Genomic DNA, 16,739 nt, shown 5'->3' on the forward strand with positions numbered 1-16,739 from the left:
CGATTTTCTTGTTGCCCCAGCTGGTCGACACCTCTTTTAGCAGAAACAAAGGCTACATTAATGCAGAGCCCTTATCTCTCTATGGCTCTGCATTAATGTATTAAATCGATGTTAATCCATGCATGTGGATGTGGAATTAACGGACGTGACGTTGTGCGATTGCGTTGCCAGGCAACAGCTTCGGTTCATGTTAATTTACAATATCAACTAAAACCGTAGTTATATTTAAAAACATGTTAGAAGGCCTCACGAAATACTTTAATGTAAATTAAAATTAAAATGTGAAGGAATGTGTGTATAACAAAATACATCCGTCATAAACGAAACCGGAAACAGACGTAGGCAAGATCCTCAGCTCAATGATTGGCTTCAATGCACGCTGGGATTTGGTGTTTATGTGATGTGAAATCCGAAAACATTTAAAAAAAATAAAATAATACTTTATTCCGAGTGTGCTTGATTTTCTCTTTGAAAGTCATCACATAACGGCATTATAATACACGGTTCGGCTGCATTAAATATGACATATCTGCGACTGCCGTAGTTGCTGACACCGGGTTGTATCGGAAATGACAAAGTAGGTGACTGTGTGGATGCCTGTTCAAAACATTGCAAACTTGAATAAACCATTTAAATTATATATTTGTGTCCGACTTTCATTTGTACATCGTTCTTAATGTGATGTATAGTAGCTTTGATAGCTGTCCATACCTTCAGACAGCCTAAAAGTAAAACACAAGTTGTTTATTCACAGCCCGAAAGCAGCATTGAGATGACTGGATCATCTGTGACAAGTTGTGATCAGCTCCGATTAAATTGTGATATAAATTATGTAGCTATTCTCCAACGAGCAAGTTTTTTTTATGAAATACCTGTATCCCTCTCATCACAACAAGACTCTACACTGTGCAGGAAAAACAATTACATACATGAAAATAACCTTGATGCAACATAGGAATTAAACAAACAAACTATCTTCCATGGCTAATACTGATATGTCACAGTAACGGTAAACCACAGAAAAGTAAGTCCAGCGGGGCACAAGCTCAATACATATAATACAGTAGTTATATTATGCCTTTAAGCAATATGTTCAACCCATAAGAACCCGGACCCATTTCTACTTTTGGGGAAATGTTATTTAGACTAAATAGACCACCTAGAACACATTTCTGACAAGTAACACCCCCTAGTGTCACATATCTAAAATGTGACATATATGTCACATTGAGTTTTAATGGTAAAGTAACTTATTTATAACTTAATGAATGAGGATGATTTTTTGGTTTACATTTGTTTGAACATACTTTGAATTGAAGAATAAAGAACATGTTAACTAAATATAATTTCATCAGCTAAATTAACTGATCAGATCATAATATTTCTAATTGTGCATATGTGTCACTCCGGGTTTACTGTGAATGTTTAGGGTTAATGTCCCGATGTGACATCGGTGTCACAGAGATATGTGTCATTTGTTTCAATTAGATCAAGAAATGTTTCCACAACAGGTTAAATGGAATCAGAATCCCTTTATTTGTTCCACAGAGGTGACATTTACATTTGTTACAGCAGAAAAGAGCCAAAGACAGCGTAATGTTTAACAAAGGACATGACATGTAAGCATTTGTATTCTTAAATGGCTTGAATGTTACCTTTAGCAGCCAACAAAAAAACCTTTCCAAATGTAGCTAGTTCTGTCACATGGACATCTTGGACATGTTCTTATGGAACACAAAAGCAAACTAGAAAATGCATTTCCTGCTGAAAATGCGTGTGAATGTTGTAAACTGTACATTTGTTGCTGAATTTAGCTGAAAATGCAGAAAAAGCTGAATATGTTATTATTTGAATGGTCTCTGTAGCTAAAAGCAGCAACAGAGACCATTCAAATTATAAGTAAGTGTGTTGCTGAACTTAGCGGAGAAATGCAGAAAAGTGAAATGATTTGAATCAAAATTGTTACAGCTCAAATGCATTGCAATGACTTTGTTGGAAACTTGTGAAATGTTAAACTGGAAGAGTAGGAAAAATAGTGAAGAAGCTTAATATTTAAAAGAAAAGGTTTAAAAAAAGGTATGAACAACTAAATGTATACTGTAGCCTCAATGTCCTGAAATAGCTGAATAAGTTAATAGTTGAATGGTTTATAGCTGAAAGTAGGCTGAAGGAGTTAGATATTAAATGCAAGTAGTAGTGAATGAATGTTTACAAACACCTGTGTGTGTAAGCCCAGAGATCAAAGGTTACCACGGTGACGACGTTATCAAACATCTGTGTACATGAGCCCAGGGATCAAAGGTTTCCATGGAGATGTGCTGTGAAAGGAGAGCCTTTCCATTGTTCTGAATGAGAAATAAACCTCTTACATTTCTAACTATAGTTTAAAAACGGTAGCTGCTTTCATAAGATGTCAACGCGTGGAGGATGTCAGGACCGTGAGGAGCGTCAGAATCTGCGTTTTGTGCATTTTCGGGTCAATAATGTGGCCTTTTTGGCAGATTTACTAAAAGGTGTGCATCTGCTGCTCTGAGGACAGATCAGGCTTGATTTACAATGGGCCTTAATGCAGGGTATATGCAGGAATCCTGAAGTCAAATTGAATACCTTTTAAGACCTTTTTTAAGACCCTTTCCATACATTTTAAGACCTCATCGCAACTTCGAGTTCTAACCGGTTACATTGGCGACACACTTTACCTCACATTTACTATATTGATTGTAAGATAGCACAACTAAACAGAGTGCAGACAGACTACTGAAGCCTCCTCTCCACATGAACTTCAACCTCTCTGTGAAGGTCAGGTTTAATGCAGTATGCTGCTTTGTTGCTTCTGTACTCTGTGTTCTTTCATTCCAGTAAAACTCCTCAGAAACCAGTATTTGACCAATAAACAAAACAATTGACAAAACTTTGAACTATGAAATATATTAAACTTTGGTGAGCTTCAGCGGGGTAATGCCATATAGGAGCTCCCTCACAAATACCCAGGGGTTAAATTGGGCTGGGGCTGTCCGGGGCTAAACCCGGCACATAGGACGATGCTCTGACGTCATCACCCTCACACATTTGTCATATGTTTACAAAAAACGATATATATGTTAAGACTTTTCTCGTTCTTAATATAGATTATATTTAGGGTCGATATGTGTTAACCTCACTTTAAAATAGCAGATCTCTGTGACCGGATATAGTTTGGCTTAGACCCCGGCCCCACGAGGACGCATACAGTAAAACGCATACGCAAACGCAAAAAAGTCTTCCGTTCACACGCATTCGATTCATTAATGTGTCCGTTCACACTAGACCGCTGGAAATGCTGGAAACGCTGTAGTACATATGCCAGGCCTGTAATTAGTGGCGCTGCTGCCGCCACAAAATACACCAAAAGCAGCGAAGAAGACCCCGGAGCATGATTGTCATGGTTGCCCTTCTGTTTATTCTCCGCGGTGGACGGCGTGTTCTCCTGCTGTATATCTCTCAGGTAGTCCACCAGCAGGTAGTCCACATAGCTGAAGGTCCTGTGATCATTTTAACCGATAAACCGAAAACGTACATATCCTATAAAAAAAAATGTGGGAATTTCTTTTACAAAACAATTAATTTTGAAAAATAAATAAATACATTCAAATGTTCAAATAAGTATAGAAACCAAGTCGAATTTGTCAAATTTATTGAACTGGTGATCACAGTTTGAACAGTGTCATGGCTCTTAGCCATAACAAACTTGTGGAAAGGACAAGAATATATATATATATATATATATATATATATATATATATATATATATATATATATGAAAGATGTTTATTTTAACAAAATTCAATGTGACCAAAGCCAAACAAAAAGGCAAGACAAAATAATTAGCTGCTCTCCCAGAACAGGTCCTCTGCGGGGAGAGAGATCAAGACTCTGGCTCAGGCCTTTAAATCCTCCGGTGCCAGCAGCCAGGTGTCCTCAAACAGCGCTGACACAAACAGAGGGAGAACATTAAAAGGGCCATACACAGGAGACAGTAAAGCAGGGGTCGTCACAACAGCTATAGGCCTACAGCTTTCATGCTTAAAACATAACTTGGTTTTCTGATGGATTTGGACATAAACGCGAGTGAAGTATAACCGGACGCGAGAGAGAGAGATCAGCACCTGCAGCTCTGCCCGCTGTGAGGGACCGGTGAGCGGAGCAAAACACACTTTTAGACCCAACACATTTAGCTATGGCACTGTCGTATACATTGAATTATTCCATTTGATAATATGTAGGCACTCCAACCAAATAAAATAAAAATATGCATAACTCATATTCGAGTACCTGAATAATTTCGAATAATCGTTCCCATCCCTACGGCATACTGGACCTTTGTTTTCAGAAGTATTTGCTCTGCAAGCTTAAAAGCTCTGTAATAAGTATCTTCGTAATATTTGTTAATTACAGATAGTTATATATACACAGACATTACTAAATGTTACCTTCAGAACCAACACACCACAGGATGTAGAATCCTGATGGTCGTGCAGGCCCATCTCCCAACTGAAGGTCTGTTTTTCCAGACCAGCGATCTACACAGGAAACAGATGGATTGGGTTTTGTAGATAAGCCCAAGTAAGATCCTTTTTTAAGTCAAGAAGAGCTGCATGTTCACAAAGGACAATCTAATGGTATTCAAGTAAAACGGAAGTAACCAGGAACATGATTTGTGGCTTTGTGTTGCTCCCCCTTAATATAATCCAAAATCATGAATATGTGTAGTAAACACATTAGAGCTTACATTTTATTCACCTTGTTAAATCTTTACATCTGCTTACAATGAGTGTCCAGTGTGCCCCGTCACAGACAGCTCCGGCTGCCGCATCTGTCCAACTGCAAAATATTTGTACATACATCACTACATAATATATATGTTCATATATACACTTATCTCTAGTACTCTACTCACCTTTCTTAACCCTCCCTTGTGGGTTCCCTGCCAGAGGGAAGTCATCAGGTAGGAGTCCACAATGAACACCCCAGCTTTGGCCCCAATCCATGCCAGATAGGCATTCACAATCTATAAATACACCAGTATCATTTGAACCCATTTTCTAGAGAATTATCAGTTTGCCTACTTACATTTTTCATAGACAGTACGCTTACCTCTCCCTCCAACTCCTTTCCCGGGGCCAACACCAAAAGATTTTCACTGTATATTTTGTATGCGCCCAGTGTCTCTTTTCTCCTCCCTGCCCATATGTCTCAGATTACTATTAAAAAAAGGCATGTTAGTTATGAATGAAATGCTTACTTTAAGGTGTACTTTGTGTCAGTTTACTTACAAGTCTCTACATCAGAGGATGCTCCTCGTGCCTGGCAGTCAGTCATGGAGGTGGGTGTGGAGGTGGGTGTGGGGGTCAGTGGACCAGCCAGAGGAGAAGGATCCAACACTTTTTTTTAACTTGGCAGGGATCCTCTCCTCAGGCTGGACATAGTGTTTTCAATTATCAATATTGATTCTCTTTTTCCCCTTTTCTGTCCCAAGGTCTGCTACTTTCCCCTCAATTAGTAAAACCCTATATGGTCCCACCATTTCTGCTTCTAGCTTTCGCCTTTCCTTTGTTCCAACCTTTTGTTTTAAAACCAAATCACCCTCTTGGAAATTGTCCACTTGCCTGTGGTCTCGTTTCCTCTTGCGGATCTTTTCTTGGCTTTTTGTCATGTTAGTTGTGACCTCTGCGAAAACTGCCTCCTGTTTCTGGAGTCCCTGGAAGACTTCCTCCCTTTGCACCAAGCTGCAGACTTCCTCCCTTTGCACCAAGCTGCAGACTCTCTTCCGTTATCTGCCACAGAATGAGAATGTTGAGAAAACAGATGTTTGAAATACAAATAATTAAAAAGGATGACAACATTATCAGATCTTACTTTGTACTCCTGGGGCACCTCGCCTCCCTCCCAAACATCAGATAATATGGGCTGAACTTCGTGGTCAACTGTTTGGTTCTTAGACCAAACATGGTCCCTTGGAGGAGTTGGTCCCACCGTTTTGGCTCACCCGCCACTGTTACACCCCTTTCCTTTCAGATGGGGAGAAATCACCACAAGAGTGAAAATGGTGTTTCATCACGTGCATTTACTCAAGTGTTTTGCATCACATGACAATACAAAATTAGCAATTCACAGAAATTGTACAAAAACATATTCACATGAGATTTCCTTTGAAGTATAAAATATACCCTTTTTACATTAATCACTTTCTGATAATGACACACTATAATAATTCTTCTGTGTCACTATATGAAACTACATGACTGCAACTGTCACATATTTTCTATAAACAGCAATAAATTCACTAAAGTGCATTGAACACATTACATTAGCAAAATACACAATAAAGTACACACCTTTAGCTTTACAGCCATACTGTAATATGGAGGCACGAGCGCTAAGGTCCGCTGTGTACCTGTCTCCAATACAAAACGGGAACCTAGCTTACACACACATTCCTGTCCAACCGCACTTGTCAGTCAAAACACGGTTAATCTCCTCTAAAACGTACTAACATTTCCCCCAAACGCTCGCGGGAACTCTGGAAGTATTAAAGAACAATTGCAATACTTTTAGTTTAATTTCTTCACCGGTAACATACCTTTCAGATGGGGATAAATCACCACAAGAGTGAAAATGGTGTTTCATCACGTACATTTACTCAAGGCAATTAGGAATTACCCGCGAACCCCAAATGTGTTGGTGGAGACGGTGGAGACCAGCGAAGCAATGGATCTCAGGATCCTAGAGCAGACATTTAAGTGGATCAAAGATCAACATTTTATATTGATCATGTCAAAACGTAAATGTTATCTTCACAGTGTAGTATTTATATAACATACAATCTTTGTGTGTCTAATGTAATATATGATCTTTATAACCACATTACATTATCACAAGAAAACATGAATTTACTTTCTTCTAAAGTACACACAACAAAGAGGAGACACACCATATCAACAGTTAGCAAAATATGTTTAAACAAACAATTCAAATCAACCAAATTAATTAAGTGCAAAGTATGAGGTGTGGACGTCAGTGGTATCAGTAGTGTAAATGCAGGGTGAGGGTTGCATGGACATGTATGTGTGAGGGTGTTGAGGTGCACAAAGTGAAGCAACTGAAATAACTGATAGCATACTCAACAGAACCGGGCGCCTGCAGGAAAAAGCAGAGGGAAGACCGAGAGGAGCAGAGAGGCTTTAAATAGCTGCAGGGCACCAGACCCAGGTGCCCTGAGTTACTGCAATCAAGGCGGCTGGATGCAGCACAGCCACACCCTCTCCAGATGACCCCACAGGGGCATCACAGTTATTCGATGAACAAAATATACCTTTGTATTGTGCCATTTCGTTTTTTCACCAGCCCATTAGTCTGTGGATGGTAAGGCGAGCACAGGCTTCTCTGAATGCCCAGCCTCTCACAAAGGTTATAGTTGACCTTGAAGTGAACATTGGGACAAACAGGAAATAAGTTAGCACAGCAGTTACATAATGGGGAGTCATAATTCTTCAAAGTAGTACCTCATTACAAAGTTCCCCACCTTGATCTGTTAGCAGCCTTTTAGGTGCACCAAATTTGTAAAATAAATCAATAATACACTTGGTCACCTCATCTGCTGTTTTGTTTTTAAGTGGGTATGCCTCTGCCCATTTGGTGAAATAATCAACCATTACACATATGTACTGGTTGCCACCATCGGTTACATGAAGTTTACCCACTAGGTCTATGCCGACAAACTCCAGAGGCTCTGTTACCTGAGATGGAACAAATACACATGAGCATTGCAGTACATCTCTGTTGACATCTTTGAAAGCTGAAACTGTTTGCAAATGTTTCCTTGTACCTCTATGGGACTGTAGTCTTTCTTCTCCTTGATATTGGCCCTCTTGGATTGGCACTGGGGACACTCAGCAATCTGAACAAAAAAACACACTATAAACTTTTATGTGTTGCACTTTTGTACCATAATGTGTAATTTACCTCATTATTTTCAACTCACCCATGCGGATGTCCTCCGCATGCCAGGCCAATACAATCTTTGAATGATGGCCAGATGAGTTTTTTCTGTTCCAACGTGTCCACCAATTTGGCTACAACGGAACTCTTCAAAGAGCATGTTGGCTTCTTTAGCTGATAAGACCACTTTTGCAAGGTGCTCAGCCCTGTTTTTTTTCCTCCTGCATATGTAGCGTAGATCGCCATCTGGTATTGAAATGTCATAATTATACATGTATTGACAGTGTTATCAGCAGATGATGTTCTGAAGACCACATGTCTGAAATGGTTACCTTTAATCCTGAAGGACTCTGCTCTTCTCTTGATTTGCTAGTCAAGCCATCATGATAGATATGGCGGATGAAAATCCATCAGTTGTTTCACAACGTCTGGATCCATAGTTTGTTGGCCCTCTCTAATATGTAGCGCTACACACATAGGCAAACAACTACTCACTAAAAAAATTACCACACAACACACTCATAAGGACACACACTCTATCACATTCAGTACTCACTCACGCACAACCGATCTTTCTCTATTGAATCTCACATTTTCACCGGTTTATATAGCCTAGCCCTAGAGACAATCAAGGAGCAGATCACAGATGATCATGATCATCAGTGAGTAGTGACAAGCTGTGATCCGTGTGAACATGTGCTTCAGATGATCCAGTCATCTCGATGCTGCTTTCGGGCTGTGAATAAACAACTTGTGTTTTACTTTTAGGCTGTCTGAAGGTATGGACAGCTATCAAAGCTACTATCACATTAAGAACGATGTACAAATGAAAGTCGGACACAAATATATAATTTAAATGATTTATTCAAGTTTGCAATGTTTTGAACAGGCATCCACACAGTCACCTACTTTGTAATGTTCGATACCTCCCTGTCAGCGTCACGATATCGACCTCTCACCCACAACCTCACATACGAGTACTGAATGTGCATTTGTATATGTGTCTAGCTTTGTAAAAGTGTTTCGCATCTTGTTAATTTGTTTTTGTTAATGTTAAATTGTTTTTCTTTGGTAAAAGTGTTTTGATAATGTGATTTTGTTTTAGAATATGTAAATTTGTTTTATAAAATGTCAATTTGTCTCAAGCTTTGTTAAAGTGTTTCACACTTTGTAATTGTCGATTGCACCTCTCAGCCACCGTAGGAGAGGGACCAATGAAAACGTTGTCATGTTGCCGTTGTTCAGCATTGAAACATTAATTAGCTAACAATGACATTATTGTTCTATTAATATAAAGGGAGCTCAGTTACTCTTTAAAGCAGCTGCTAGTTATGGGTACTTTTTACTTAAGTACATTTCAAAGCCTCTTTACTTTTACTTGAGTAAAGAAGTTTAGACAGTAGGCTACTTCTATTTTTACCAGAGTATTTTAAACACGAGTATCTGTACTTCTACTTGAGTAAAGGATGTGTATACTTTTGCCATCTCTGGTTACCGGCCTCATCAACAAGACCCGGGACCTCCACTGACACTGGCTTTTATCCAGCCCATAATAACATAAAGCATTACATTAATCACATCATAAAAACAACATATTGTTCTTTTTAAAATGGTAAATCCTGAACATGTTGCAAAGGCAGTTTATTTGGTTCCACTAGTGGGCGGTAATGCCTCTAAACACCAAAGAAGAAGAACCAATGAAAGAAATGCGATTGGAAGACAAGTCCCTAGTGACGTCACTTCCTCCACTAGACTTTAAAATAAAGGTTGTGAACGCCACATAAACCTTAGTATTAGTATTAGGGCGATTTGAAGATGAAATGACAATCAATTAAGATGTCTATGCTATCATTATTAATGTTTGTATCAGTGTGTGTTGTTTAAAAACAAACACGCTAAAACAAACAACTCTTATTTTGACATTCAAAGTGTCATCCGGAACCACATCCGGCTGTCTGCTCCCAGGACTGTGAACCCAAACAGACCCATGTCCACTTTAGCTAAAGCGATGTCCAGTAAGTATGGTATTCATTTAAACGTATTTAAAGTTGTGCATTAATCTAAGTGCATGTACAGCTTTGTGTTGTCCACCGTGTGTAGAAATGCAGACTGTTAATCTGCGTTTCTGGCTAATTTAGACAACATATTTAAAGTAGCCTATGTATACATGTTTGTTGTTGTTGTTGTGCTTCTATCATTATTATATATCACACCCTTTATTCCCTTTGCACAAAGTACATGTTCGTTGTATAATAAAACGAAATGCAGTTTAGCATTATCAGAAGTAATAAAACAGTCAAATGCAGACAGCGAATTACAATACATGTAATATACTGAATTATGAAAGTTGGTAAACTGCACTACACTGTTCAATAACTCCTTGCTAAATTGCTCATAAGTGCAACTGCTAAAATAATTTTAATACATTATATTAGATTATTATTGTTGTGTCATGCAATGAATTTACAATATTGTTCATGTTAATTGACGCAGTGACTTACATGAATGCAGCATTGAAGTTATACTCTGGGCAAGTACAAAGTGCAATCTGCAGTTTAGCATTTGTGTAATGGTTAATCAGAAATACTTAACAGCAAAGTGCAGAGAAACAGACACAGAATTGAGATAACTGTTATATGTCATGTAAAAAAAAGGGTGGATTTAAGAGTGGAGAAATTATCGTTTAATTAAATTAAATCGCTCACGCTCTGTCTTCCTGTTTTATTTTGAAAGGTGTTCAAGTTTCAAGGCTTCTATTGTCATGTGTGCACAGCTACAGTGTAGTTATGACAATGAACATCTTAGGTCACAGGCTCCTCCAACAGTGCAACACAATAAAACAGATAAAATAGTACAAGAAAATAAAATAGAATATAATAGACAGAATATAATGGAAACTGTGCAGAATAGTCTATACAAACCGCTCAGTTCAAACCTCAGCCCGTATTTTGGTTATGCTTTAACGCTTTGCTGCATTTTGTCTTTTGAAGCTGTTGCTATTTCTCTGTGTTTCTCTTTCAAGCCAGTTCAGGTTGCAGGTTACCCTCCCTGGTGCTGTGATATTGCACCGGCACCATGGGGAATGTCTGGTCTTCAAGGTTCTTTATTTAGTCATACGAATAGCTACAATGTAGTTATGCCGATGAAAATCTTGTGTCACCCCCTGTCTCATGTCTTTTTCTACTTCCTGTCTCTCTGTTTTCCCTCCTGTCTGATTGCTGATTCTGGTCACCTGGTGTCCTTGTGTTTTCCTCCCCAGCTGTGTCTTGTCCTCTGATTGGTCTTGAAATAAAGGGAATTTAAAACATTTGTCTGTTCAACCTGCTCTGCTAAACCCTGACACATGTTAGTGAAAGTAATGCTAAATGTATTACAATAAATGTGTCTTATGTGGCAGACCTTTTTTTTATTAAGTTATTAAGTCGTTACATAAACACGGTGTATTTTGTGTTCCTCAGAGTTTCGCCTGGCTGTGGTGCAGCTGCAGGTGGGCGGGGTGAAGGCTGATAACCTGAGCCGAGCCAAGAGGCTGGTGAAGGAGGCGGCCGGGCGGGGGAGCAACCTGGTGATGCTGCCGGTCAGTGAGGAGGGGGGGAGTGGGGTCATTATTTACCATACTTTACCTCTATGGTCCCATTATCCAGTGCACTGACAATCACACATGGACAATATGAGTTTTATTTCATAACCAATGTAATCCGAATCAGACACGGGTTTATTACCAGGTAGGTTGACACGTACGAGGAATTTGACTTGGTGTCGTGGTGCATACATAAAAGTAAAACAAAAATAAAAAAACACAGATAGAGAACTATTATAAGAAAACTATAATAACTTTAAAAATATAGTAAAATAAAATATGGCAGTATTTACAATTAATAGAATGGATGATAGCTACATAAGTCATATTCAGACCCAGATACTGATCATTCCAAAACAGGGAACCTAGAGAAGTGTAATCTGTGGCTTTTCGGGGGGACAATAGGATATAGCTTGTCTAATTTATGTGAGGAGTGGGACTAATGCAACATATCAGTGAGTTACAGTCCCAGAAGCTGCTAATGTGAAACTGAAACCCATATTTTCTACCGTCATCGTTCCAGGAGTGTTTTAATTCCCCGTACGGCACCAGCTTCTTCTCTCAGTACGCAGAGAGGATCCCCGGAGAGTCCACAGAGCTTCTGTCAGAGGCAGCCCGGGAGAACCAGGTCTACCTGGTGGGAGGTGAGAGAACCGGGTTTTAATCCACTGTAAATTTACATTTTGAAGGAGCTCTATGATGCTCGTCTTCAGGTGTATATCAGTATGTAGTGTCTCTACTGGGACATGTCTCCGTGCTTTAATGTCCTAACAGCTCTTTATTGTTCTCATACTGTCTGAGCTGCAGCACCTCTTTTCACCCTCTGTCTGAAACCAGTGCCCAGTCTGCTCTAATTGGTTAGCTGGCCGGCTCTGTTGTGATTGGTCAACCTGCTTAGAGTTGTCCCTCCCCCTTAGCCTATCACGTACAATGTGTTGGAGCGCTAGCCAATAGGAGCGCAAGTGTAACAGAGATGTCACTATGTTTAGGGAGTAAACAAAGGATTCCAATGGAAGGTTTCAGACGGTGGGGGGGGGGATTTTAGCCTTTGCAGACCATTTACATGCACAAAAACCTTTAGCACGCACTACAGGAAAGGGAAAACCCCAAAATGCATAACAGGGCCGCTTTAAAAGATAAGAAAGCTAAGCCCTAACATGACAGGAAGCACTTGAAATTACAGTAGTACAAATTAATAATAATCCAAACTTTTGTAATGTATGTAAACGGCACATTAATGTAAAAGGCATTCTCTCATTCACTAGGATCGATCCCTGAGGAGGACGGGGGGAAGTTATATAACAGCTGCATCGTGTTCGGGCCTGATGGGAAAATGATCCTGAAACACAGGAAGGTACGTGAGCATCAACTCCAGTTCTTAGTTTGTGAATAGTTTAGTTCTCAGAGATCACAGCAGGTAATGTATATCTTCCAGATTCACCTCTTTGACATCGACGTGCCGGGGAAAATCCGTTTCCAGGAGTCCGAGACTCTGAGTCCAGGAGACACTTTGTCCATGTTTGAAACACGTAAGTGACCATACTCCGGTGACTAGTCATTTTAGTAGAATACATTTTTAAAGTAACCCTCCCACCCCCTCACTCTGTGATTCTCCCTCAGCGTTCTGTAAAGTGGGCGTGGGGATCTGCTACGATATCCGGTTTGCAGAGCTGGCTCAGCTGTACAGCAGACAAGGTGAGAGGTGGATATTAAACTGAAATCTGGGCTGATTTTACAGATAATTTAAAGGTCACCTATTATGCAAAATCCACTTGTTCATGTCTTCTCTACATCAACATGTAACACAGTTTCAGGAACAAAGATTCTCTCTTTTTTAACCCCCCCCCCCCCCCCCACACCTTATCACCTGAATGTCCTCCTAGAGCACCATTGTGTTCTTTGTAACCAAATATCTCTCAGAGGGGCGTGGGGAGGGGCTCCTTATTTTTATCTAAAGTAACAGACAGAGAATCAGCTCTTTTGAAACAGGGCTGAAACAGAGGGGATTATGGGTAATGCTGCAATGATCTGTTTGGTGTTTGGAGCCAAACAGAGACATGTTTTGTATATATCTGAGACCTATAATATATTGATGAAAAACAGTATAATAGGGGCCCTTTAATGTTAATATGGGTTGTTTTTGTGTCCTCAGGCTGTCAGCTGCTGGTGTATCCCGGAGCTTTCAACATGACCACGGGTCCGGCTCACTGGGAGCTGCTGCAGAGAGCCAGGTTAATATTCATCGGAGGGGATCATGAGACTGTAAAGACTCCAAACTTCAGACATGGCTACATAACATTCGATAGAGAGTGAGATTAGGAAGAGAACCAGAAAAAAGGAAACCCTCCAATAGTTGTTTCCTATAAGTCTGAGCCCGGGTTGGATCCTTTCATAATTAATGTGTCCTGCATTAGAAGCGTCACCAGAGACCGTGATTGCATGTCAATGATGTGATGATAATTCACTTTAATACTATTTGAATGGCGCATTTTAAGTTTAGAGCCTTATGATCTAAGAGTTCTCTTTGTTTCCCCTGCAGGGCGGTGGATAACCAGCTGTACGTGGCCACAGCGTCTCCTGCTCGAGACGAATCCTCTTCATACGTGGCCTGGGGACACAGCACTGTCGTTAACCCATGGTACAGAAACAGACACATGTTACCCTCTGAACAGCTGTGTGAATGAAAGGGCTGCAGAATATTTTAAAAGAAAAGTGGTGGATTAGATATATAAAATAGTATACTAATGTGAAACTACTCGTTCGCTTTTGTTTTGTTTTTTGTGATTCATTTTTGCAGACTTGTGATTGTTATAATTTGTCTTTTCAGGGGAGAAGTGATCTCAAAGGCTGGAACAGAGGAGGAAGTCATTTACGCCGACATTGGTGAGTGTAAGATCAAGAGATGCATGATATTTGAAAATGATTTGTCTTAGCCATAGCAGACAATTGACATGCACTAAAAGCAGAATAGGGCCTCTTTAATGCAGGGCAGTTGTATTGGATTGCATTAGATCGCCCAGGTGTCTTTTTTTAAATTCGTTATAAGTTGTCCTGATTCTATCTTTTTCCTTCTTTTTTTACACTTATGCTTTTATTGAGTTTTCACAACAATAATAACAGAACAACAAAACATAATGCACACAAATCAGTAGTCAAATAAAGCACAAGTTGTCTGAAGACCTTCAATATTCACACATACTGTACAGCAGGGGTCGGCAACCTTTTTGATATGTCGTGCCATTTAAAAAAAAAAATGTTATCAGCGTGCCAACGATCGAGAATTATGGAGGGGGGGGTTGAGGAGCTTGACGCTCGTCAACTATCAGCAGGAGGGCGGGGGAGCCTCGCTGCGGGAAAGCAGTGTGTAGACCTGTCAGCAACTTACATGATGCCGAATTTAACAAACACCTTTAAATAATTGGTTTGAACGGCATAATAATAAGGTCCGTTCTGTGATTCTCCAGAGCACACATGTTATGATATTAGGGTCATGCAGAGTGAGATGAGATCGCTGTCCCTTTTAAGAGAGAGAGAGGGGTGTGGCTTGTGCATGTGTGTGTTTGTGGATGGTAGAGCGACAGTGAGGGAACGTGTGTTTGTTTCTGGAAGTGAAACGAGGAAGCAGAAAAACAGGTCTGTGATGTATTTTGTGAAACAGAAGAACAGCTAAATAAATGCAACGGCCTCCCAAGAAGAGCTCGCCTCTCTCCAGTCATTTAAGCTAAAGTGGGTTATTGAACCTGAAGCTTGTTGCTTCTGTCCTCCTCGACTACGGTCTGGGAGCCGACAGGAAAGTTCAACACACAGATGGCCAGTCCGCCCCTTTGTAGCATATTATTTCGATGAGAGATGCGCAGATCGCCACTGGGCTTTCAACTAACTACACAGCCACGCAAAAACTGCGGCATTTGTACAGCTCCTTATGGGTACTGCAATTTGTGAAGTGCTTTCCTCCGTGGTGAAACAATCAGCACTGCACCACGGAGGAAAGCGGCAGAAAGTCGCCTGGAGTTAAAGAGAGCGGGGCTGCGTTGCGTGCATGGCTTCCTTCTGCAGGTAACGGGGAGACGCGCTCTGGCGGCGGTCTCGTTCAGGATCCGAAAATACAATTTAAATATTTTGCACACTTATTCCACTTATTCCTAGTGTGCCACTGGTTACGGTGCCGCGTGCCAGGGGTTGCCGACCCCAGCTGTACAGGATTGAATTAGTCATTCACTTACTCATTGGTGTCAACCATGTCAATATTCCACTTTTCCCATTTCCTATTGAATGCATTCTCTTGGATTCTCAAAACATATGTCAACTTTTCCATGACAAAAATATCTTGAACAATTTCCAGCCACTGCTCCTGAGTCGGAGCGTTCACATTAAGCCAATTCCTAGTTATAGGCAGCTTTCTTACTCGCTGCAAGTAAAACCTTAATCAAATATAGATCGCCTCCCATCACAACATCCTTAATGTTCCCAAGATACATCACCGGGCAGGTATTTGGGATTCCATAAGCCATTATAATGTTGACAACTGCATTAACCTTCTCCCAATATGACCTTATCTTTGTACAGTTCCAGAAAATGTGTGAGTGGTCAGCCTCCATGTTCCCACACAACCTCCAACACTGTTGCTGTACACCAAGTTGCCTGCTCTTTATTTTGGGTGTTATGAAAAAGCGAGTCACTGATTCTATCTTCTGATCTCAGACCTGCAGTATTTAGCCGACGTCAGGCAGCAGATCCCGATCACGGCTCAGCGTCGAAACGACCTCTACTCAGTGACCTCTGTGCAGCGAGGAAACAGCTGATCGAAGAGACAGAGACACAAACACTGCTGCAAATCTAACGTCTCACTGTTGAACTAGAGATCCAGATCAAAGAGAGGAGCTCTGTTCTTAAGATGTGATTATTCAGTGTGATGGCTGGGGCTCAAATGAGTTCAAATAACAAACATTTGGATAGTTTTTGTAAGCAGAATATTGTAAAAGTGAACATTTTCATTTTATAGCTTTTTTAATGTGACAATCTGCAAAATGTCATTCATTTCATTGTAAATTAATCAGTTGTCCCTTGTTTGCAGATTAAATGATGTATTGATTGCCACACTAGATATTTCAAATGTAAAAAGAAAATATACGCATGCTGTAAAATAAATCTAAAAAACAAAAAGTTGTATTGTCCTTTTATT

General features: G+C 40.2%; 1 protein-coding gene and 1 long non-coding RNA gene across 3 annotated transcripts; one reads left to right on the forward strand and one right to left on the reverse strand.

Annotated features, from left to right (window-relative positions):
• Positions 1 to 3,788: 3,788 nt before the first annotated feature.
• LOC117541130 lies at positions 3,789 to 8,461 on the reverse strand. Of its 2 annotated transcripts, XR_004568272.1 has the most exons (11): positions 8,310 to 8,461; positions 8,021 to 8,223; positions 7,865 to 7,936; positions 6,620 to 7,775; positions 5,896 to 6,047; positions 5,313 to 5,813; positions 5,134 to 5,240; positions 4,937 to 5,047; positions 4,780 to 4,860; positions 4,470 to 4,559; positions 3,789 to 3,967 (listed from the first exon to the last, which is right to left on the reverse strand). It is a non-coding gene; the product is annotated as an uncharacterized LOC117541130 (long non-coding RNA). The 2 variants fall into 2 exon arrangements; XR_004568271.1 differs by having other exon boundaries at positions 3,789 to 4,559.
• Positions 8,462 to 9,730: 1,269 nt separating this feature from the next.
• On the forward strand, positions 9,731 to 16,720 carry nit2 (nitrilase family, member 2). Its single transcript, XM_034208260.1, has 10 exons — positions 9,731 to 9,992; positions 11,436 to 11,554; positions 12,081 to 12,201; positions 12,823 to 12,911; positions 12,993 to 13,086; positions 13,178 to 13,252; positions 13,710 to 13,788; positions 14,097 to 14,195; positions 14,385 to 14,440; positions 16,259 to 16,720. The coding sequence occupies exons 1-10, from the start codon at positions 9,965 to 9,967 to the stop codon at positions 16,357 to 16,359; spliced, it is 861 nt and encodes a 286-aa protein (XP_034064151.1). The 5' UTR covers positions 9,731 to 9,964; the 3' UTR covers positions 16,360 to 16,720.
• The last annotated feature ends 19 nt before the right edge of the window (positions 16,721 to 16,739 follow it).

This window comes from Gymnodraco acuticeps, unplaced genomic scaffold, assembly GCF_902827175.1.
Source record: "Gymnodraco acuticeps unplaced genomic scaffold, fGymAcu1.1, whole genome shotgun sequence".
NCBI lineage: Eukaryota > Metazoa > Chordata > Actinopteri > Perciformes > Bathydraconidae > Gymnodraco > Gymnodraco acuticeps.

Bases quoted from the DNA above. Each gene is read 5' to 3' on its own strand.
- nit2 (XM_034208260.1), top strand. From the start codon at position 9,965: ATGTCCACTTTAGCTAAAGCGATGTCCA. The intron at 9,993-11,435 runs GTAAGTATGGTA...TGTGTTCCTCAG, and splicing joins TTTAGCTAAAGCGATGTCCA to AGTTTCGCCTGGCTGTGGTG. The intron at 12,912-12,992 runs GTACGTGAGCAT...TATATCTTCCAG, and splicing joins TGATCCTGAAACACAGGAAG to ATTCACCTCTTTGACATCGA.